General features: G+C 34.1%; 2 protein-coding genes across 2 annotated transcripts; one reads left to right on the top strand and one right to left on the bottom strand.

The window, feature by feature from the left end:
- Window positions 1-2,900: 2,900 nt before the first annotated feature.
- Window positions 2,901-5,978, top strand: LOC139883553 (uncharacterized). Its single transcript, XM_071867717.1, has 2 exons — window positions 2,901-3,119; window positions 3,276-5,978. The coding sequence occupies exons 1-2, from the start codon at window positions 2,901-2,903 to the stop codon at window positions 5,976-5,978; spliced, it is 2,922 nt and encodes a 973-aa protein (XP_071723818.1).
- A 1,259-nt stretch (window positions 5,979-7,237) lies between these two features.
- Window positions 7,238-9,905, bottom strand: LOC139883550 (uncharacterized). Its single transcript, XM_071867714.1, has 8 exons — window positions 9,750-9,905; window positions 8,975-9,392; window positions 8,371-8,472; window positions 7,976-8,294; window positions 7,824-7,896; window positions 7,650-7,740; window positions 7,482-7,561; window positions 7,238-7,390 (listed from the first exon to the last, which is right to left on the bottom strand). The coding sequence occupies exons 1-8, from the start codon at window positions 9,903-9,905 to the stop codon at window positions 7,238-7,240; spliced, it is 1,392 nt and encodes a 463-aa protein (XP_071723815.1).
- Window positions 9,906-17,579: the final 7,674 nt, after the last annotated feature.

Genomic DNA, 17,579 nt, shown 5'->3' on the forward strand with positions numbered 1-17,579 from the left:
TTTTATTCTTAATTAAAATGGATAAATTTTATTTTTCAAGCAATAGGAATAACTAAATTGATTAGATGCAATTATAAATTTTATTATGAAATTAAATCTTGATATGTAACTTTTAATTTTTGCTATTTTTGTTATTTTTGAAAATAAAATAAATTTTTAATTCTAGAACTGTAGATTTCGAAACAAAATTAAAATAAATATAATTGATATAGATTTAAAATAATTATATTTTATACAATATTTGATATAAATTTAATAATATTTAATACGAATAATTATTATATAATTTTATGTATGATATATATATATATATTTAAATGATTAACTTTTAAAGGCACGGACATTCTGTCCAACGGACGGGCTCACTGACTTGTGAAACTAATTAATGATCAATTAATTTATTTATACCTTTAAAAATTAATAATTTAAAAATATCATATAAAAATTATATAATAATTATTTGTATTAAATAATATTAAATCTATGTCAAATATTATATCAAAAGAGAATTGTTTTAATTTTATATCAATTATAATTATTTTGATTTTATTTTAAATCTACAGTACTATTAGAATTAAAAATTTATTATGTTTTAGAAAATAATAAACATAGAAAAAGGTAAAAATTATATATCAATATTAGATTTTATAATAAAATTTATAATTACATCTAATCAATTTAGTTGATCCTATTGTATGAAAAATAATATATTCCAGTTTTAATTAAAAATAGAAAAAAATATACTTAATTTTTATTAGAAATAATAGTTTAATGAAAAATTAAAAAAAAAAAATATCTGTTAAAATTTGATTAGGAATAATTTTTTAATAATATGTCAGTTTGAATAGGAAAAAAGAAAATGTGTCTATTTTGATCAGGAATGGGAAAAAAGATATATGAATTTTATTAGAAATAATTTTTTTAAATAATAGATAAAAAATTGATTAGGAATAAAATTATTATATGAGGAAAAAATAATTGGTAGAATCTTATTAAGAATCGTTATGTTTTTATTGTGTTTTGATTTCCAAATTAGAATAAGAAAAAAAATAATATCATTAACTTAAAATTATAACTTGAAACTTAAACTTCTAAAATACATATGTCAATTTGCTATTCATAAAAAAATGACATGTATCGAATTTTTATTTGACAATAAAATCTGCAATTAAATTTGCAATTAGAACAAAGTGAAAATTCTTGTTATTATCTATAAAATAAGATAATATTTTTTTAGAAATAAAACGAAATTTATTAACGAAGCTATTTAATTAAATATTGACACGTGACAAAACTTCATTCAAATAGACGTTCATCTGTATATTGTATAGATAGTCTTTCCATTTCATAATAGTTGATGTTTTTGGTTTAATAATATGTGTAATTAATAGATGTAATGAGAATATTTTCTTAAAACAAAACATATATGCATGTTGTTTTGTTCAATTTGGAAAAATTTGAGTTTTTTTTATCTTTACATAAATATTCTTAATACATTCAATTAAATATACATATAATTAAAAGTCAAAACATCAATTATTATGAAATAAAAATAATATATATTTAGATAAAATTTTAATTAAACCAATCTTAATGATTTATTTTCGACCAGAGCTCAACCCAATTAGTTAGCGCAGAGAGGCCGATGATGTTAGGTAGGTTTGGATCTTCAAAAACGAACATTGCTGCAGCACCGGAGAGGTGGGTAAATTAGGGTAATACTGTAATTTTTGAATCTTTGTAATTTATTTTATTTGTTTGCCCTAGATCCATAAAGATCAAGTATTTGCATATGCAAGAAAACTGGAATGATGCCGTTTGAGCAAATTCCTACGATGTAAAGCCCTTTGACTTGCAAATATGTAATAGTTGAGGCCGCTATGTTAGTAAATACCTTACAAATAGAGAGCATATTACCAACTATAAAAGCACATATTGATAAATACGTAACAATGAAAGGGTATATCAGCAAAATAATATGCAATATTTGCTAAAAGCTATCCTTGAATTTGAATGAAATTGCATAAATTTACCCTCCAAAATCACACACAAATCGAATAGAAGAGCCATTTTCCAAATCCCACAAATTGTTGTTATCTGCCTACGAGTAAGTAAGCCTTCTCACTTTCCCCGGCATCTTCTTCTTGTTGCCTAAAAGTAAGTTTTTTCTGTTTTATTTTACTCACTCTGTTGTTAGTTATATGGAACTCGCCTGGAAATTTCAATTTTACTTCTTCTGTACACTTTTTAGTTGAGATCTAAGTTTTGGATTGATCTGGGCTTTTTCATTTCAATACCTGGAAATTGTTTTGGTTTTGTGAATTGCGGTTTTTCATTATTACTTGTACATGTTTAAAAATGATTTTTGGGTGTTGGTTTTGCTTCATGTTGTGAAAATTGTGAGTTGTTTCAAAGTTGGGGGCTGGTTCTAGTGTTTGTTTTCAGGAATGGATCACTTTGATAGTTGTGTGCTTGCGCTTTGTTGAACCTCGACGATCCAATAATTAGTGACTTATTTTTATTATATTTGTAAGTTAGCTTCCTCGAATGTTATAAATGAAATTAGGAGAGGTCCTTGTACTTTTAATGAGTGTGTGGTAGAGTGGTACTACTGGAAGCTTTAACTTGGCCGATTGCCGTCTTGTTATAGTTTCTGCATTGTTCTTTCTTCCTGTCATCTTGTTTATTTTCCTCTTGGTGGCCAGAATCGCTCTGCTTGGTTCTAACTGAATCATTTTTGCAGGGGGAGTTGGATTTAGTGGTATGCACCGCAGGTGACGAGTGGAGCTTTCGTAACTTCATTAACATATTCTGACGCGCGTGACGTTTTGAGGTAGCAAGCTTTTTCTGGAGCATTCTGCTGAATTTCGTTCTAGTCTGGTGCTCTAGATTCTGCCTTGATGGAGTGCAACAGAGAAGAAGCCATCAGGGCCAAAGATATTGCTGTGAGTAAGATGAAGAATGGAGATTTTGCTGGTGCTCGCAAAATTGCAGCAAAAGCTCAAAAACTCTACTCTGAGCTCGAGAATGTTTCACAGATGCTAATGGTTTGTGATATGCATTGTGCTGCTGAGAAAAAACTGCTTGGGAATGAGTGCGACTGGTATAACATACTTCAGGTCAGTGAAATCCGTAAACTTTCATCTTTTTCCCTCATAAGTACTTTTGTATGCTAGCATTAATTTTTCACATTTGGACCCCCTAGAATTTTATTGTATATACTGTAAAAGATACACATCTTGCTTATTGAAATTTCTTGGTCATTACTGCATCAGGTTGAGCCAACGGCAGACATCGCAACAATCAAGAAGCAGTACAGGAAGTTTGCTCTCGTGCTTCACCCTGATAAGAACAAGTTCCCTGGTGCTGAAGCTTCTTTTAAGCTGATTGGTGAGGCTCAGAGAGTGCTTCTAGACCAAGGTAAAAGGGCTTTACTTGATATGAAGCGCAGATCTTCTTCAACTATCAGGCCTCAAGTGCCACATAGACCCCAACCCCATCCGAGGCCAACTTGGCCATCAAATGCTCGTATGCCGCAAAGCAACTTCGCTGGAATGAATCCACATCTACAGCAGAAACAGCAGCGGCAAATGCCAGGTCAGCAAGCATCTTTCGACGCCCGGCCTACTTTCTGGACTACTTGTCCTTTCTGCTCTGTGAAATACCAGTATTTTCGAGATGTTATCCATAAATCTATCCGCTGTCAAAGTTGTCACAAAACTTTCGTTACCTATGAAAGTTTTGGGCCACAAGCAACACGTCCACCTAGCTTCTCCCAGTCTTTTCCTCAACAGACGAGTCTCCCAAATCAAGGTGGCGTAAAAATGGAAAACGGACAGCAGACGAGATTCCCGAATCAGGGTGGTGTAAACGCAACTCAGAGAAATGTCGTGCAAGATAAGTCTAAGCCATGTCCACCAAAAGCTTCTACTGTAGGGGTCGAGAAAGCAAGTAGCAACAAAAAGAGGAAGCAGGCAGCACAATCCAGTGAAAGCAGTTTTGAATCGTCCTCCGATGAAGATGTTGCGATGGATGATGATGTGTCTAAACACAGTTCTAATGGTTCTGTTGGGAAGTCCCAAAGAAGGTCTGTGAGGAATCGGCAGAATGTTTCATATAAGGAAAATTTAAGTGATGATGACGAAATGACACCCAAGAAGAAATCCAAAGGGAGTGGATCATCACCTGCTGCTGATGAGAACATTAACAATGGACCAGATGCAGGTGCTAAAGAGCCAGAAGTACCTAAACAAAAAGAAAGTGCTTCTTTTGAAAAGGTAATATTGAATGAGAAGCAGCAGGATGATAAGATGAAGGGAAAAACGACCACGGTGAAGGATGGCAGTGAGGGAAGGAATGGAGCTCACGACAGCAAGGAAAATGTCGACGTTGATTCTTTATCAGACTGCAGTGCCAAAGATCCAGAGTCATATTCGTATCCTGATCCTGATTTCAATGATTTCGACAAAGACAAGAATGAGGAGTGCTTTGCTGTGGGTCAGATCTGGGCTATCTACGATACAGTCGATGCCATGCCTAGATTCTATGCCCAGATCAGAAAAGTTTTTTCTCCGTTCAAGCTGAAAATAACATGGCTAGAGCCCGAGCCTGAGGATGAAAAGGAGATCAAATGGGTTAATGAGGAATTGCCGGTGTCTTGTGGTAGGTACAGACGTGGTGACTCTGAGGAAACCGGAGAACGTTCTATGTTCTCTCATCGTATGTCGTGGGAAAAAACCCGCAGCAAACTTATGATGTTTCCAAGGAAAGGAGAAACGTGGGCTCTTTTCAAAAATTGGAACATGAGTTGGAGCTCTGATGCTGACAAGAATAAGAAGTATGAGTATGAATTTATTGAAATTTTGACACCATATACCAAGGGTGTTGGTTTGAATGTTGCATACTTGGCTAAAGTCAAAGGCTTTGTGAGTCTGTTTTGTCGAGTAGCCAAGGAAGGAAAGGGAGAATTCCAAATTCCATCTGATGAACTATTGAGATTCTCACACAGGATTCCGTCCTTCAAACTTACCGGTGAGGAAAGAGAAGGCATTCCAAAAGGGTCTTTTGAACTTGATCCAGCTGCTTTACCACTTGATCTTCTCGAGATTGATGTTCCTGCAGAAATGAAACCAGAGGTTATTATTCAACACACTGGTTGTTCTAAACCATCTGATAAACTGAAACCTCCGACTGGATCAGTGGAGGCTGAAGTGAAGAAGTCTCATGTACAGGCTAAGGATGATGTTATTGTTATTGAAGAGGATAGTGGTACTGAGTATCAGGACCCTGAAGAATTCGAAATTCCAGATCCTGAATTCTTCAGATTTGACACTGCAAAATCGCCAACAAATGTCAAGGTTGATCAGATATGGTCACTGTATTGTGAAGAGGATGGCTTGCCAAAATATTATGCTCAGATAACAAGAATCGAGTTAACTCCAGAGTTGAAATTGCATATCCGTTGGCTCGAAAGTCGAAAAGAGCAAAGTGGATTAAAGCTGTGGCTTGATAAGAAGATACCTGCCTGTACTGGAAGATATAAGATTGGCGATCATGCTGACTTTAAGTCCACGGACGCCTTTTCGCATCTGGTAAATTTCGAACCTGCTGCCAAAGGGGAAAATGAATACATCATCTCTCCAAGGAAAGGTGAAGTTTGGGCATTGTATCGAGACTGGAGTGTGTATATGGAACTTTCTGACTTGGAGAAGTGTGCATACGATATTGTGGAGGTCGTGTCTGAAACTGCTATGCAAATATCTGTTCATTGTTTGGAACGGGTCAATGGTTTCAACACGGTATACAAAATTCGAATGGAAGGGAAACTTCCCTCAACAAGAATTATCCCTCGGACGGAGATGCTTAGGTTTTCTCACCAAATTCCTTACTTCCGGTTGAGTTCTGAGAAAGGTGGGAGCCTAAGAGGTTTCTTGGAGCTTGATCCTTGTGCCTTGCCGATCAACTGTTTCAAGTCCTAGGATGAAGATGACGACTGTCACGATATGTATTTTGTTTTCCATCGTCTAGATGCAGGTCAGGATTTTCCATTTAGTTGCAGGTGATGATACAATTGCGAGGTACCTGTATAATTTTTGCTAAATGGCAGGTGAATGAAGCTATAATTACTATTTCTTGTTCATTTACTTTGGTCAGATTTACTTTTGAAAAAAAAACTCATTTATGTTCTTCTGTTGAATTAGCTTCTCTTTTGTTTTGTGATATTTATGTTGGTCGGTCAGACACTCTTTCTGTGATAGAACAAGGTTATGTAGCTCGTTTAAGTTTATTGCAAAATGGAAATGAATTCCGACTTTTGCCAAATCCTTTTGTCTGTTCTTTTCTTTTTAGAATATAATAATTGCATGATCGTCGAGATCAAGAAGAATAATGTGAGCTCGCGCTCGCTCACAAATTCTCAAACTTTGATCATCGGTGGAGACTTTCTTATCCAACCATTCTATCATACCAACCCGCCAATGTCACTGAAGCTACTAATATGAGGATCTATACTAATCCAATGCCACAACATCAAGATGGACATGTCACTACTCAGGGACCTACACCTGTACTCTCTTCTCTGGCTCAGTACCAGCAATCTACATGTAACGTCCCTAAAGATAAAAATCCTTCTCATGATATGTTATCAACTCGAAATATTCTGACGAAAAAGTATGCTATCAACTAGTGGTATGATACTCGCTTACGGGGCGAGTGGTCCCGAGAAAATCAAAAATATCAATAGCAGAAAGATTGAGAGAAAGAAGGGTGCAATTTGCAACAAAAAGGAATTGTACAAGAAGGGTAAAGTAAAATCCGGGCTGTTTTGAGAATCGAACTCAGGACTTCTCGCACCCAAAACGAAAATTATACCACTAGACCAAACGCCCTGAATGAGTAGAGGATACAATGAAAAGATATTCAGATTTGGAAAACAACAGGTTGCAATTCACTATTCGAATAATTAAGTAACATGAATAAATAAAGAATGGTACACAATAAATGATCTTCATCCAATCATTAAAACTTAACTATTCGATTCTTGATCAGTTCGATTTAAAAAGAAAAGCGTTAATAATAGTAGACAACTGAGGTCTGAGCTGCTATTGCATTTTCGGTTCGGACAGTTTGAGATCCCATGCAAAAGCTTTAAACATTCTGATCTCTTTTCCTGCATTTTGTCAGGAATATGTACTGTATACTTGTGATCAGCGGCAAAATGTGTAACTTCTTGTTCAAGTCACACTGGACTTGCATTGTTAGAGTTTGTATTTTGCTGCGAAATTTGTACTCGCCACGCAAAATATTGAAGATATAGTGAGTTGAGGCTCATGGCTGTACCAAATCCCAAAATTGATGAAAGCATGACTGAATAAATCGCTTTTAGGTGTAGCTGCAAAGAAATACTTGGTATATAATTAATACCAAAATCTTGGTAATTAACAAGTTAAAGAGCTAATTTTTAACAACATTTGTGTACGTACCAGACTGTAGAAGAGATGGACACTGATGGCGACAAGTGCAAATTCGAGAGCTGCATAAGTCCATATGTACTCCCTAATAGCTGTAAGAAATTAAGTAATTAATACAATGGACAAGAACAGTACCTTAAACCTGAACTCGGTTAATTTCATGAAATACTGACTTATTACCTACAATGACGGCGAAGACAGAAGCCAAAATTCCCAAAGTAAACGAAAATGGTGCCGCTATCACAATTGCTCGAGTCTTCATGTCACGAATCTACACAAACATTTCATTTTATTTCATATCTATTTCCTTTACAGACTGTTGAATATCGGAGAATTTATTGAACTGCTAATCACCAGTAGCTGCTCGAGGAAGAAGAAGTAGCATATGGTGCTGATTAAGACGAGCACTACAAAATCCTGCCAGGCACTGCCAAAAAAAATTCAGGCGTAAAGAAATGGCATATAAAAAATTGCTCATCAGGTAAATTTTTTATTTTTTTTCTTACCTCAGTGATTGAGAATTCAAACTCTGTTGATTGGTGGCATCTGCTCTATTATTCCTTTGTGAAGTGGATGGGATTCGAAGTAACGTGACAGGCAAGTTTTTGACCTCTTGTGCACATACTTCGCAAATTTTGTTTCCTTTGGTCGAAAACCATTTCACAGCGCATTGTTCGTGTACGAGTCTAAGGGCACCTTTACAACTGCATTCCATTTTAAGAGTATTTCCTTCTTCGCAGACATCTAAACAGATCCGGCAAACTGCTTCCTCTTCGGGAATCTCTTCATCGTCCTCTTCTGTCGGCTCGGGAGTTATTTGATCTGCTTAATCAAAACAGTTGTTCATATTTCTAAAATTTTGTTCTTGTGAGAAATAAAAATGTTTTTTTTTTAAACTTACCATCGTCAGTATCGGCATTATAAGTGTGATCTTTATTGGCAGCAAAAGAAACAGATCTTACAATAACAACGTTTCGACCTGGTATTGAGAGAGACCGTGAAACTTGCGTTGCACCTTTCTGCATAAAATGGAGCATGGCCATAAAAATTCTTGTTGAAGGGATATTGCAATATTTAGTTTTTGTGTTTGACAAAATCAGGATTGTTCATTTTCTTTAAAATCACCGAAATTGGTCATTTTGTAGGAACATTTTGTTTAACAAAGGGACAAATTTCGAACATGAAAATGACTAATTTCAGGTTTTCATTTAACACACATGGACTAAAAACTAAACATACAACACACAAACTAAATGCTATAATATTCTTATTAGCAAATCATGGTTCAGTTCAATCTCATAAATTTCTACTCTGGCACAGTCCATCATCATCATGAATAATACAAAAGACTTGTTCCGAGAATTGGCTGCACGAAAACTCTTACTATATGTGATTCGAATTTCAGCTTATAGCAAGAGTTTTCGTGCAGCCAATTCTCGGAACAAGTCTTTTGTATTAGCTTGATCAGAAATCCAACCAAAAATTCTCTAAACTTGTAAAAGTACGCCTTACATTAGATTTACGTGGTTCGCAAGCTGTCCTAGCTGAAGCAGGCATAGAAACTGAAGGAGACAAATGAGATGCCGGTGTAATGGGAAGAGAGGTACATTTGTTCCAGGAAAATGGGGATGCAATAAAACCAGACCTAAATGGACTTTCAGGATTTGCACTGGCGGAATCTGAATTGAGAAGAAAGCTTCTCTCAACGTCCGGTGAGGAAGCTTTGTTTTTGAAACTTAAACCTCTTAAGAACCCTCCTGTCGAAGAATTACCTTTACCAGATGCGCCTTCAGCCTGGAGTAAACTTTTACCGCTACGGCTACCGATTGGAAGCCGTCGAGGAGGTATTTGAAGCGATAGATCAGCACGTTTTCCGCTTGAGACTAGAATTGGAGCTTCCTGATTATTTGCAGGTTCTGAAATCTGAACATGATGTGAGAAAGGAAATTCAGCTGTGGTATAAGCTTACAACATTAATGAATGCATAGGTGAAAGTATGGAAACAGAGAATTTCACTAGTAATTAAAAAATAAAAGAGCCTAGCCCAATGCAACTATTGTTATCCAATACAAATGACTTTGTACTTGATCTAATAATCAGATACAATTCAAATACAATGATTCCATTTTAATTTCTACTAGCTATGTATGTAGGGTTCAGAACAAGTGGTTTCAACAGAATATTTGAATAGCAATTTGAATAAATACATAAATAAGCTCACTGAGTTGCTTCTAAACCTCAAAATTCTCAACAATCCCTCCCGGAAGGATATTTAGTTACCAAAGAAGAAAGCTGCTTTATTAAAACACAAAACAAGTCTGCTAAGCTTCTATTGCTATAAACGGCTGCATCTAAATGAATAAGGAAAGATAGATAGATAGATGAAGTTGTAACCTTTGAAGAATCATCTACAACTCCATTATCAGTAGCTTGCATTGTGTATTAAAAATGAAGAATTGAGAGCCCCACCAACCAAGTTGTAACTTGTAAGAGAGAGAGAGAGAGTTTTATAAATATGTATCTATCTGTGTTTGCTTGGAAAAGAATGAATGAAGGAAATTACATTACAGAGAATCAGACAAACCAGAGTATGATGGATTGGTTTATGATGGATGAGTGAGAATAACGCGCTCTAATAATCAGCCACGTGGCGGGTGTGTAAGTAGACGTAGGGGGAAGCGCGTGCGTTATATATCATCATCATCATGAATCATGATTCATGATCATAAGAAGAAGAAGAAGAAGGAATTGGAGGACTTGTCGAGTAAACACCGCGTTCGTGTTTTTTTGATGAGTTTACTTTGGTCTTTCTTTCATGACTTATACACGTGTAGTCCGGTTCAATTCCTATCTAATCTAATCTTATCATTTCGGTTCAATTACTTTTATTACATTATTTGGGTCGAGTATCCTCTTCAGACCAAAAACGGGTTACTCAATTTCAGTCAGCGCCACTCCTCCTCGAAATCGTGATCCCATTCCCACCAATCCATCATCACCTTTCAAAGGTAAATCTATCCTTTTCTATCTTGCATACTGTTAAACCTACAACTCATTCAAGGGCTTGATTCCAATCTTGAGAATTATTGGATTTTCCGATGGCGGCGGTGCTGGGGTTTAGTCATTGTTGCTTAATTGATTTTTCAGCTTTACAGTTACGGTGGTGGAATTGTTTTTAAATTTTGATTTTCCCTCATATTACTGCTACCTACAACCATTGCTCTCTTTCTCTCCCTCTCCAGCTTACAGAGAAAAATAAAATAAAATAAAATGAAGTTTTTAGATTGGTATGCCAAAATTGCTGTTGGGGCGGCTCTAATCGGAGGCTCTATGGAGTTGTTCATGATCAAGACCGGCTTCTGTGTGAGAACCATCCTTCTCTCTCCCGATTTCCTTGCTTATATTCAATCACTGAGCTATATCCTATACTATACTATGCTATACTAGTTTTATTTGTCCCAGATACTAATTTTCCTTATTGGTTTGAAACCAAAAAAAATGACCACTTGCTGAACTATTAAAATATGCGGTTTTTGTTTGTCATTTGCCGCCATCATTCAATTCTCACCGTCTTTACGATATGCTTATAAGGGTTTCATTCTCTATGTATACACTTGCGCTAATTCCATTTACAATTTTGGAATGATAGGTATGCAAAGCATGATATTTGCTTTCATCCCTAAACCCTAACTCAGTGGTCTTTGCTAATTTCGTTCATCCAACGGAATGAATTGAAGTATATTATTATCTTCAGTGCCAATAGATATTTTGACAAAATCGAATATACTTTGTTGGTCTGCTTCAGTTGCAAACAGAAACTAGTACTTACTTATCTTCCATGTCATTAGAAATTTACATGTGGCTGCTTTGCTTACTTTTTTTTTTCTGATCCACAGATGACAAGGTAACGGAACTGGAGGCAGAGAAGCGGGCATGGGAAAGTTCTCCTGAAGCTCAGGCCATGAGAGAAGCTCTTAACCCATGGAGAAATCGTGATGCAGAAGAAACTAAAAATTCCTAGACTGGTAAATATTCTTGCATAAGTCTGTGCTCATAATGTTGACTAGTGCAGTTGACCACTAAAGTAAGATTTGCATGTTTGAAATATTAAAAATACGCTCGTCTTGTTGGCAGCTTGATTAATTGCAAGCTCAAACCGTACAATCTACCTTAGTTTTTTTAATGTTCGCTTATATTTATAGGTCAAATTTCATGCCAGGGTACTGATTATCATCTACTGATCACAGCATGAAGATAAATACTTGAGGAGGAGATCAGTTTAATTCATCATTTGTTATCATAACTCAAAGCTCTAGAAGCACTGCGGAAGTGAGCAAATGTGATATCTTCTTGGATTTTTGAAAATTTTCCATCAATTTGTTTCCTCTATACTCTATTTTTCTTGCTCAGAACATTGTGAGCAGTGCCTAAGAGGCCAATAAATGGGACTTCTTATTACCAGAGAGAGAGATTACAAACAAGACTCTTAATGTATCTTTTTGGCATGGCCTTTTAGTTGCTTGATTGACAAATATCTTATCAATGTTGTTTCATTTGAGGATTCTTGTGTTACAAAGCTACAAAAACCAGTCACGTTCTTTCTTCTCTTTGGTTTCTTCCGTTTTCGGTACGCTACTCCATCAATAAAGTATATATGTATCTAGGGTTGTGGACTAGGTCGGATCGGTTAGTTGTTTCAGATTATGTTCGTTCAATCAGATGATTTCATTTTTCATACTGACCCAGTTTTTATACCGAATATGTATCTTGGTAGAAGGTTACTAGGTCACCACTTCGAAACTGTATGATGAAAGAAAATGGCTTTATTATTGCGTCTGGTTTTCCCTTTTTAGAAGCATGTTTTTTTCTATTTCATTCAAGACTTGAAAGAAGCAAAAGCAGAAATGATAATGACATTACACCACATCATTCATTCGCACACCTTCCTTTTCTTTCTCTAGTCAGGTAGGTAAAATTGTCAAAAGTTTTTTAGACAACAAGTGGATCCAATCTGACGTGAAATAATTCCATAAAACACTAACAAAGCAGCATCGAACTCTTTGAACGTAGATTGTATGTGTCGGCAAAACCCTTCTCAGCTAAGATAGTGAGTTTCATCCACCATCAATGAATCTATAGAATAGAAGCTTACTTTCAGTTCATCCCATAATTATGGTGATTTTTGTATAATGGGCATAGTCATCCAAAACAATTAACTTTCATTATTTGGAATAATCATATCCTAAATCACATTCGAGTTTAATTAAACCATAGTGTCACATTGATTAATCACTTCCCACGAGCTGGAAATTCTAATCTTATAAAATCATGAACAGTGCTATTCCCACCAACAATATTGGCTTGGCCGCTTGGGTAACGAATGTGTCTGCTTAAAAGAATATCCACGACATGGGACACTTCTGTTCTTTCATTTTCTTCTACAGACGAATTGAATTTAGAACCACCAATGAATTGCAAATTGGAATCTCAAGCAAGAAATAAACCTACTACATCAATATTAATCACCAACCTAATGCTTCAAATCGCGTAAACTAGATATATATAATCGCCAATGTCCGGTACCTTACAAATTTTATTAGAAAAATGATGTACATATGATAGGTAATATAAGAAATTTAATTAACAAGCATTTGTGCAAAATGTATATGTACTAATTACCGTGGACTATAACAATTCCTCATAAATATGTAATTTTTTTTTTATTCTTATAAATATGTAAATTGACTGTCTTCGATCGGGAAAAATAATGTCACTATTTTCATGTTGCCAACAATTCTTTCTCTTAACCATCAGGTTGGGGGTTCGATTTCCATCATCTGCGAATGGAAAAAATTATGTATATTGAAACGAGAAATTAATCTCACGGCTGTCGAATTTTCACTTGTTCCTTTAGATTGTGTTTGTTGGGTTCAAATTTCACAATCTCGTTCAAGAGATGGATAGGTAAAAATAAAACATGATTTGGCATGATCCTAGACTAATCATGTTATGTGTCACATGAACGATACATTAATTCATTTCATTTCATTTTTTTTTTCCAAACGATATTACGCACATTTAAAAGCCATTTTATCAGGAGTTCTAAAATTACAAAAGTCGTTGAGTACTAATGAGCATCTTACACTTTTTACTTAGTTTTGATGTTATTTATAATTATAGTAGGGTATATATATATATTAGAGTTATCTTCTTATAATTGAAACCGAGTGTATAGATTTCTCTTCTTAATTACTAATTCAATGGAGTTCAAGATTAATGGAGGAATGGAGATCGACGTGTCGGGTTTTCTTCTAGTTGAGGATAGTGGAGACTCCGAAACAGATGATATTATTAATATTAAAAATGTGGTGGTAGATGATGATGCAGAATCTTGCAACAAGGAACAATTTTCGGAAGAGAGCCCGTGGCGGAGCTGCCAGAAGTGGTGGTTTGGATATATGTCGACCGAGGAGGAAGAGGAAGGAGAAGAGTGGTCAAGTGGTAATAATAATAATTGTATAATTAGCAGAAAGGTAATGGATGCCATGGAAGATACCCTCTTTTGGGAGACTTGCATAGCTGTAGGTTACCCTTAGTACCAATGCTTTATTTTATTCCTACTTGGTAGTGTTTGCCTTGCAAGAAAGGATGCTAATTTTACAGGAAAATTATATAACTAGATTGATTCTGATGGTGATCAGGCTTAATTACGTACGTGGTGTCTATTACTTTGGCTGATTTACGGTTATAATTGCTTAATTGATCATTGTTTTGCTCAGTTATAAATTTTGAATCCAAACATATACATACAGTAATTCCCTTCTTGCGCTCTTTTGGGATGGAATGTCGACGAAACACAAGTACTGCTTCGACTTGCATGTTGTAGCATTTTGTATTGAGAATCGCTTTGTGTCATAATGTAGTAACTTATTTAAGAGAAAATACAGTAGCGCATTTTGTTTACTAAAATATATTTTCAGTGTTCTTTTGCTCACATAGTAATTAATAAAAAAAAAAAAAAGTAATTAAGTTTGGGAGAATATGTTTTTTTTTTATTCAAGTGAATGCTCGAATAAAAAAACTAGAGTAAAAAAAAATGATAAAAGAAAATAAATTTAACGATATTTCTATAGGGTACAACCTTAACCCAATTCTAACCACACTAATTACTTTAGTTTGTTAATTTTATTAATAAATCTCCTCCTCTCTAATTGTATTATTTCATTCCATTTTTAATCAATCTAGATAATATTCTTTCCAGATTTTTAGAATTTGATTGAAGCAATTCATTCATTTCGATTTGATGAAAATTCAATACGTTTTCGTGTATTTTCAGAGGAAATTCGATTTTTTGAGAACTCGAGATGAAACTCAAGTTTATCTTTTTTCCATATGTTTTGTATCAATCGGGAGAAAATCCATTTGTCTGGTTAATTGTGATGTTGGTGCAGATTTTGCTCTGAAGGTTCCTGCTATGCTGGAATCATCTTTGCGTTTGAAAACCTTGCAATATTATTTTACACACAGACCATGGCTGGGCACTGTAACACTTTCGCTCAACCTCAATTTAATCATGCGTGTTTAGTAGGACTTCGATTTATATGTTTAATTGCTCGTATTTTTATCAAAAATTAAGAAAGATGATTAATTTGATGAGAATTCCAAAAATCTGGATAGAATATTATCTAGATTGATTTAAAATGGTATGAAATAATATAATTAGAGAGGAGGAGGTTTATTAATAAAATTAACTAATTAAAGTAACTAACGTGGTTAGAATTGGATTAGGTATAACAAATTGTTTCTAAATTAGGAGTTTTAAAAGATGTAAGGTTGTACCCTATAAAAAAATCGTAAATTTAATAGTGATGTGAATCAATAACTACTTAAATTCAAAATGCGAAATATTTGGTTGTTCCCTCATATTTTCGTTTAATTAAACTCTCTATTTATGAGTTTATTTTTCTTAATAAAAAAAAATTATTTTAATTTATGTATTAAATTTTGATTGAGAAATTAGGACATATTGGTATAGTGGTTATCGGGTGGGCTCTTATCGTGGAGGTTAATGATCGATTCTTTAAAAACGCAATTCTTTGAATTGTTTGGGGTGAGAGAGGACTACCTTTCTTTGTATAATAACTAAAAAAAAAAAACTTATTGGGAGAGTATGATGTTTGTTGGTCACTAAGGGTACATTCGTTTTTTTTAAGATTAAAATCTTTAAATTTAAATACACATCTAAATATTATTGGGATACTATCACTCAATTCGAATAACACTTTATTGAGAGTTTTTTTTTTTTATATATATATCTGAATTATACTTTTCTTAAAAATTACTAAAATTATATAAAAAGAAAATGAGACATATTAATTTAAATAGTCAAAATACAGGTATAATTTCATTTTAAGAAATATTATTATTCAAGAGTGAAAGAAGAAAAAAAAAACATTAAAATCTCTTACGAATAAAAACAAATATCATAATGTTTTAAAAAATTGTCTTATAAGATAAAGAAAAACAACGTCATGTGAATGGCAGAGAATTTATCAAAAACAAAATAAATAAAGATGATAACTTTAACTAATAAAAATTAAACATAAATAAGTGAAAACTGTTGTAAACTAAGATTGAACATGAGAATATAGAGAGAAATAGTGTATTTTTTTTATTGATAATAGAGATAAATCAGGTGTTTAGGTAGGTTATAAAATACTTGATCGTTAAGAAATTAATAAGATAGATTTATAATTTACTCTCACTATTCGATTAAGAAGGATCGTAATTGACATCCACTCTTACAATGATAAGATGTTATAATATTCTTTTTAGAATGTGTATTTTACTAACGTGTCTCATTAAAACTTCAATTAAAATTCTGCTATATACAAAATCTGATGGAAAAAAAAATACACTAATGTGTCAACATACATGTATGAGACTGTCTCGTTAAAACCTGCAAAAGAAAACCTTGTGAGACAAAACTTGTCAGGAAAAAGAGTACATACCGTATGTTACTCCCTCTGATGACGACATCATTTAATATCTCGAAGTCGACACATTCCAATGATGCGAACCAAATTCTCAAAAATAACAGTTGATAGAGATTTTGTGAATAAATCTACAAGATTATCACACGAACGAATTTATTATAAGTCAATCTCGACATTCTTTTGAAGATCATAACTTAAAGAAAAACTTTGATGAGATAAGTTTCGTTCTGTGTCCTTTGATAAATCCTCCTTTCAACTATGCTATGCACACATCATTATCTTCATATAAGATTGTCGGGGAGTTCTCTTTTGGGAGCAAACCACTCATCTTCTAGATTATTTGGTTAAAGATCTGAGCCACACATTCTCTACTTGTTTGATGCATTGTAATTATTTCAATATGGTTTGAAGACGTAGCTGCCAAAAATTGTTTCGCAGAACGCCATGATATAGTTGTACCACACATGCGAGCAAGTAGCCAGTTTGTGATCGACTCTTATGTGGATCTGATAAACAACCTGCATCTGCCATAACCAAGTAAAGGTGACACGAAACTTATGAATAAAATAAACACATATCAATTGTATCTCGAAGATATTGGAGTAAGTTTTTAATCTCATTCCAATGTCTTTACGTCGGGGAGGAGCTAATCTTGACAATAAACTCACATCAAAAGATATATTAGGTCGCGTATTGTTAGCTAGATACATTAAAGCTCATATAGCAGTAAGATGTGGTATTTCGGGACAAAGTAGCTCTTCATCATTCTCACGAGGACGAAATGGATCTTTCTTTATATCAAGCGACCTTACAATCATTGAGGTACTCGATGGATGTGTTTTATCCATATGGAAATGCTCCAATACCTTTGATGTATATAAGTAGATTGGAGAACAAATATACCATTTTATAAATGCTCAATCTGCAAGTCGAGACAAAACTTTATTCTTCCCAAATCTTTCATTTCAAATCCTTTTTCATGCAATCCATAACATTTTGGATCTCTTCGCCTAAAACCTCAAATGTGTTTAGTCGGTCTTGACTATTCATACTTTTGTAGTCTTATGGTGTTGGATGTATGAATTCGATATTTACATATTTTTTTTTATAATTT

This window comes from Rutidosis leptorrhynchoides, unplaced genomic scaffold, assembly GCF_046630445.1.
Source record: "Rutidosis leptorrhynchoides isolate AG116_Rl617_1_P2 unplaced genomic scaffold, CSIRO_AGI_Rlap_v1 contig416, whole genome shotgun sequence".
NCBI lineage: Eukaryota > Viridiplantae > Streptophyta > Magnoliopsida > Asterales > Asteraceae > Rutidosis > Rutidosis leptorrhynchoides.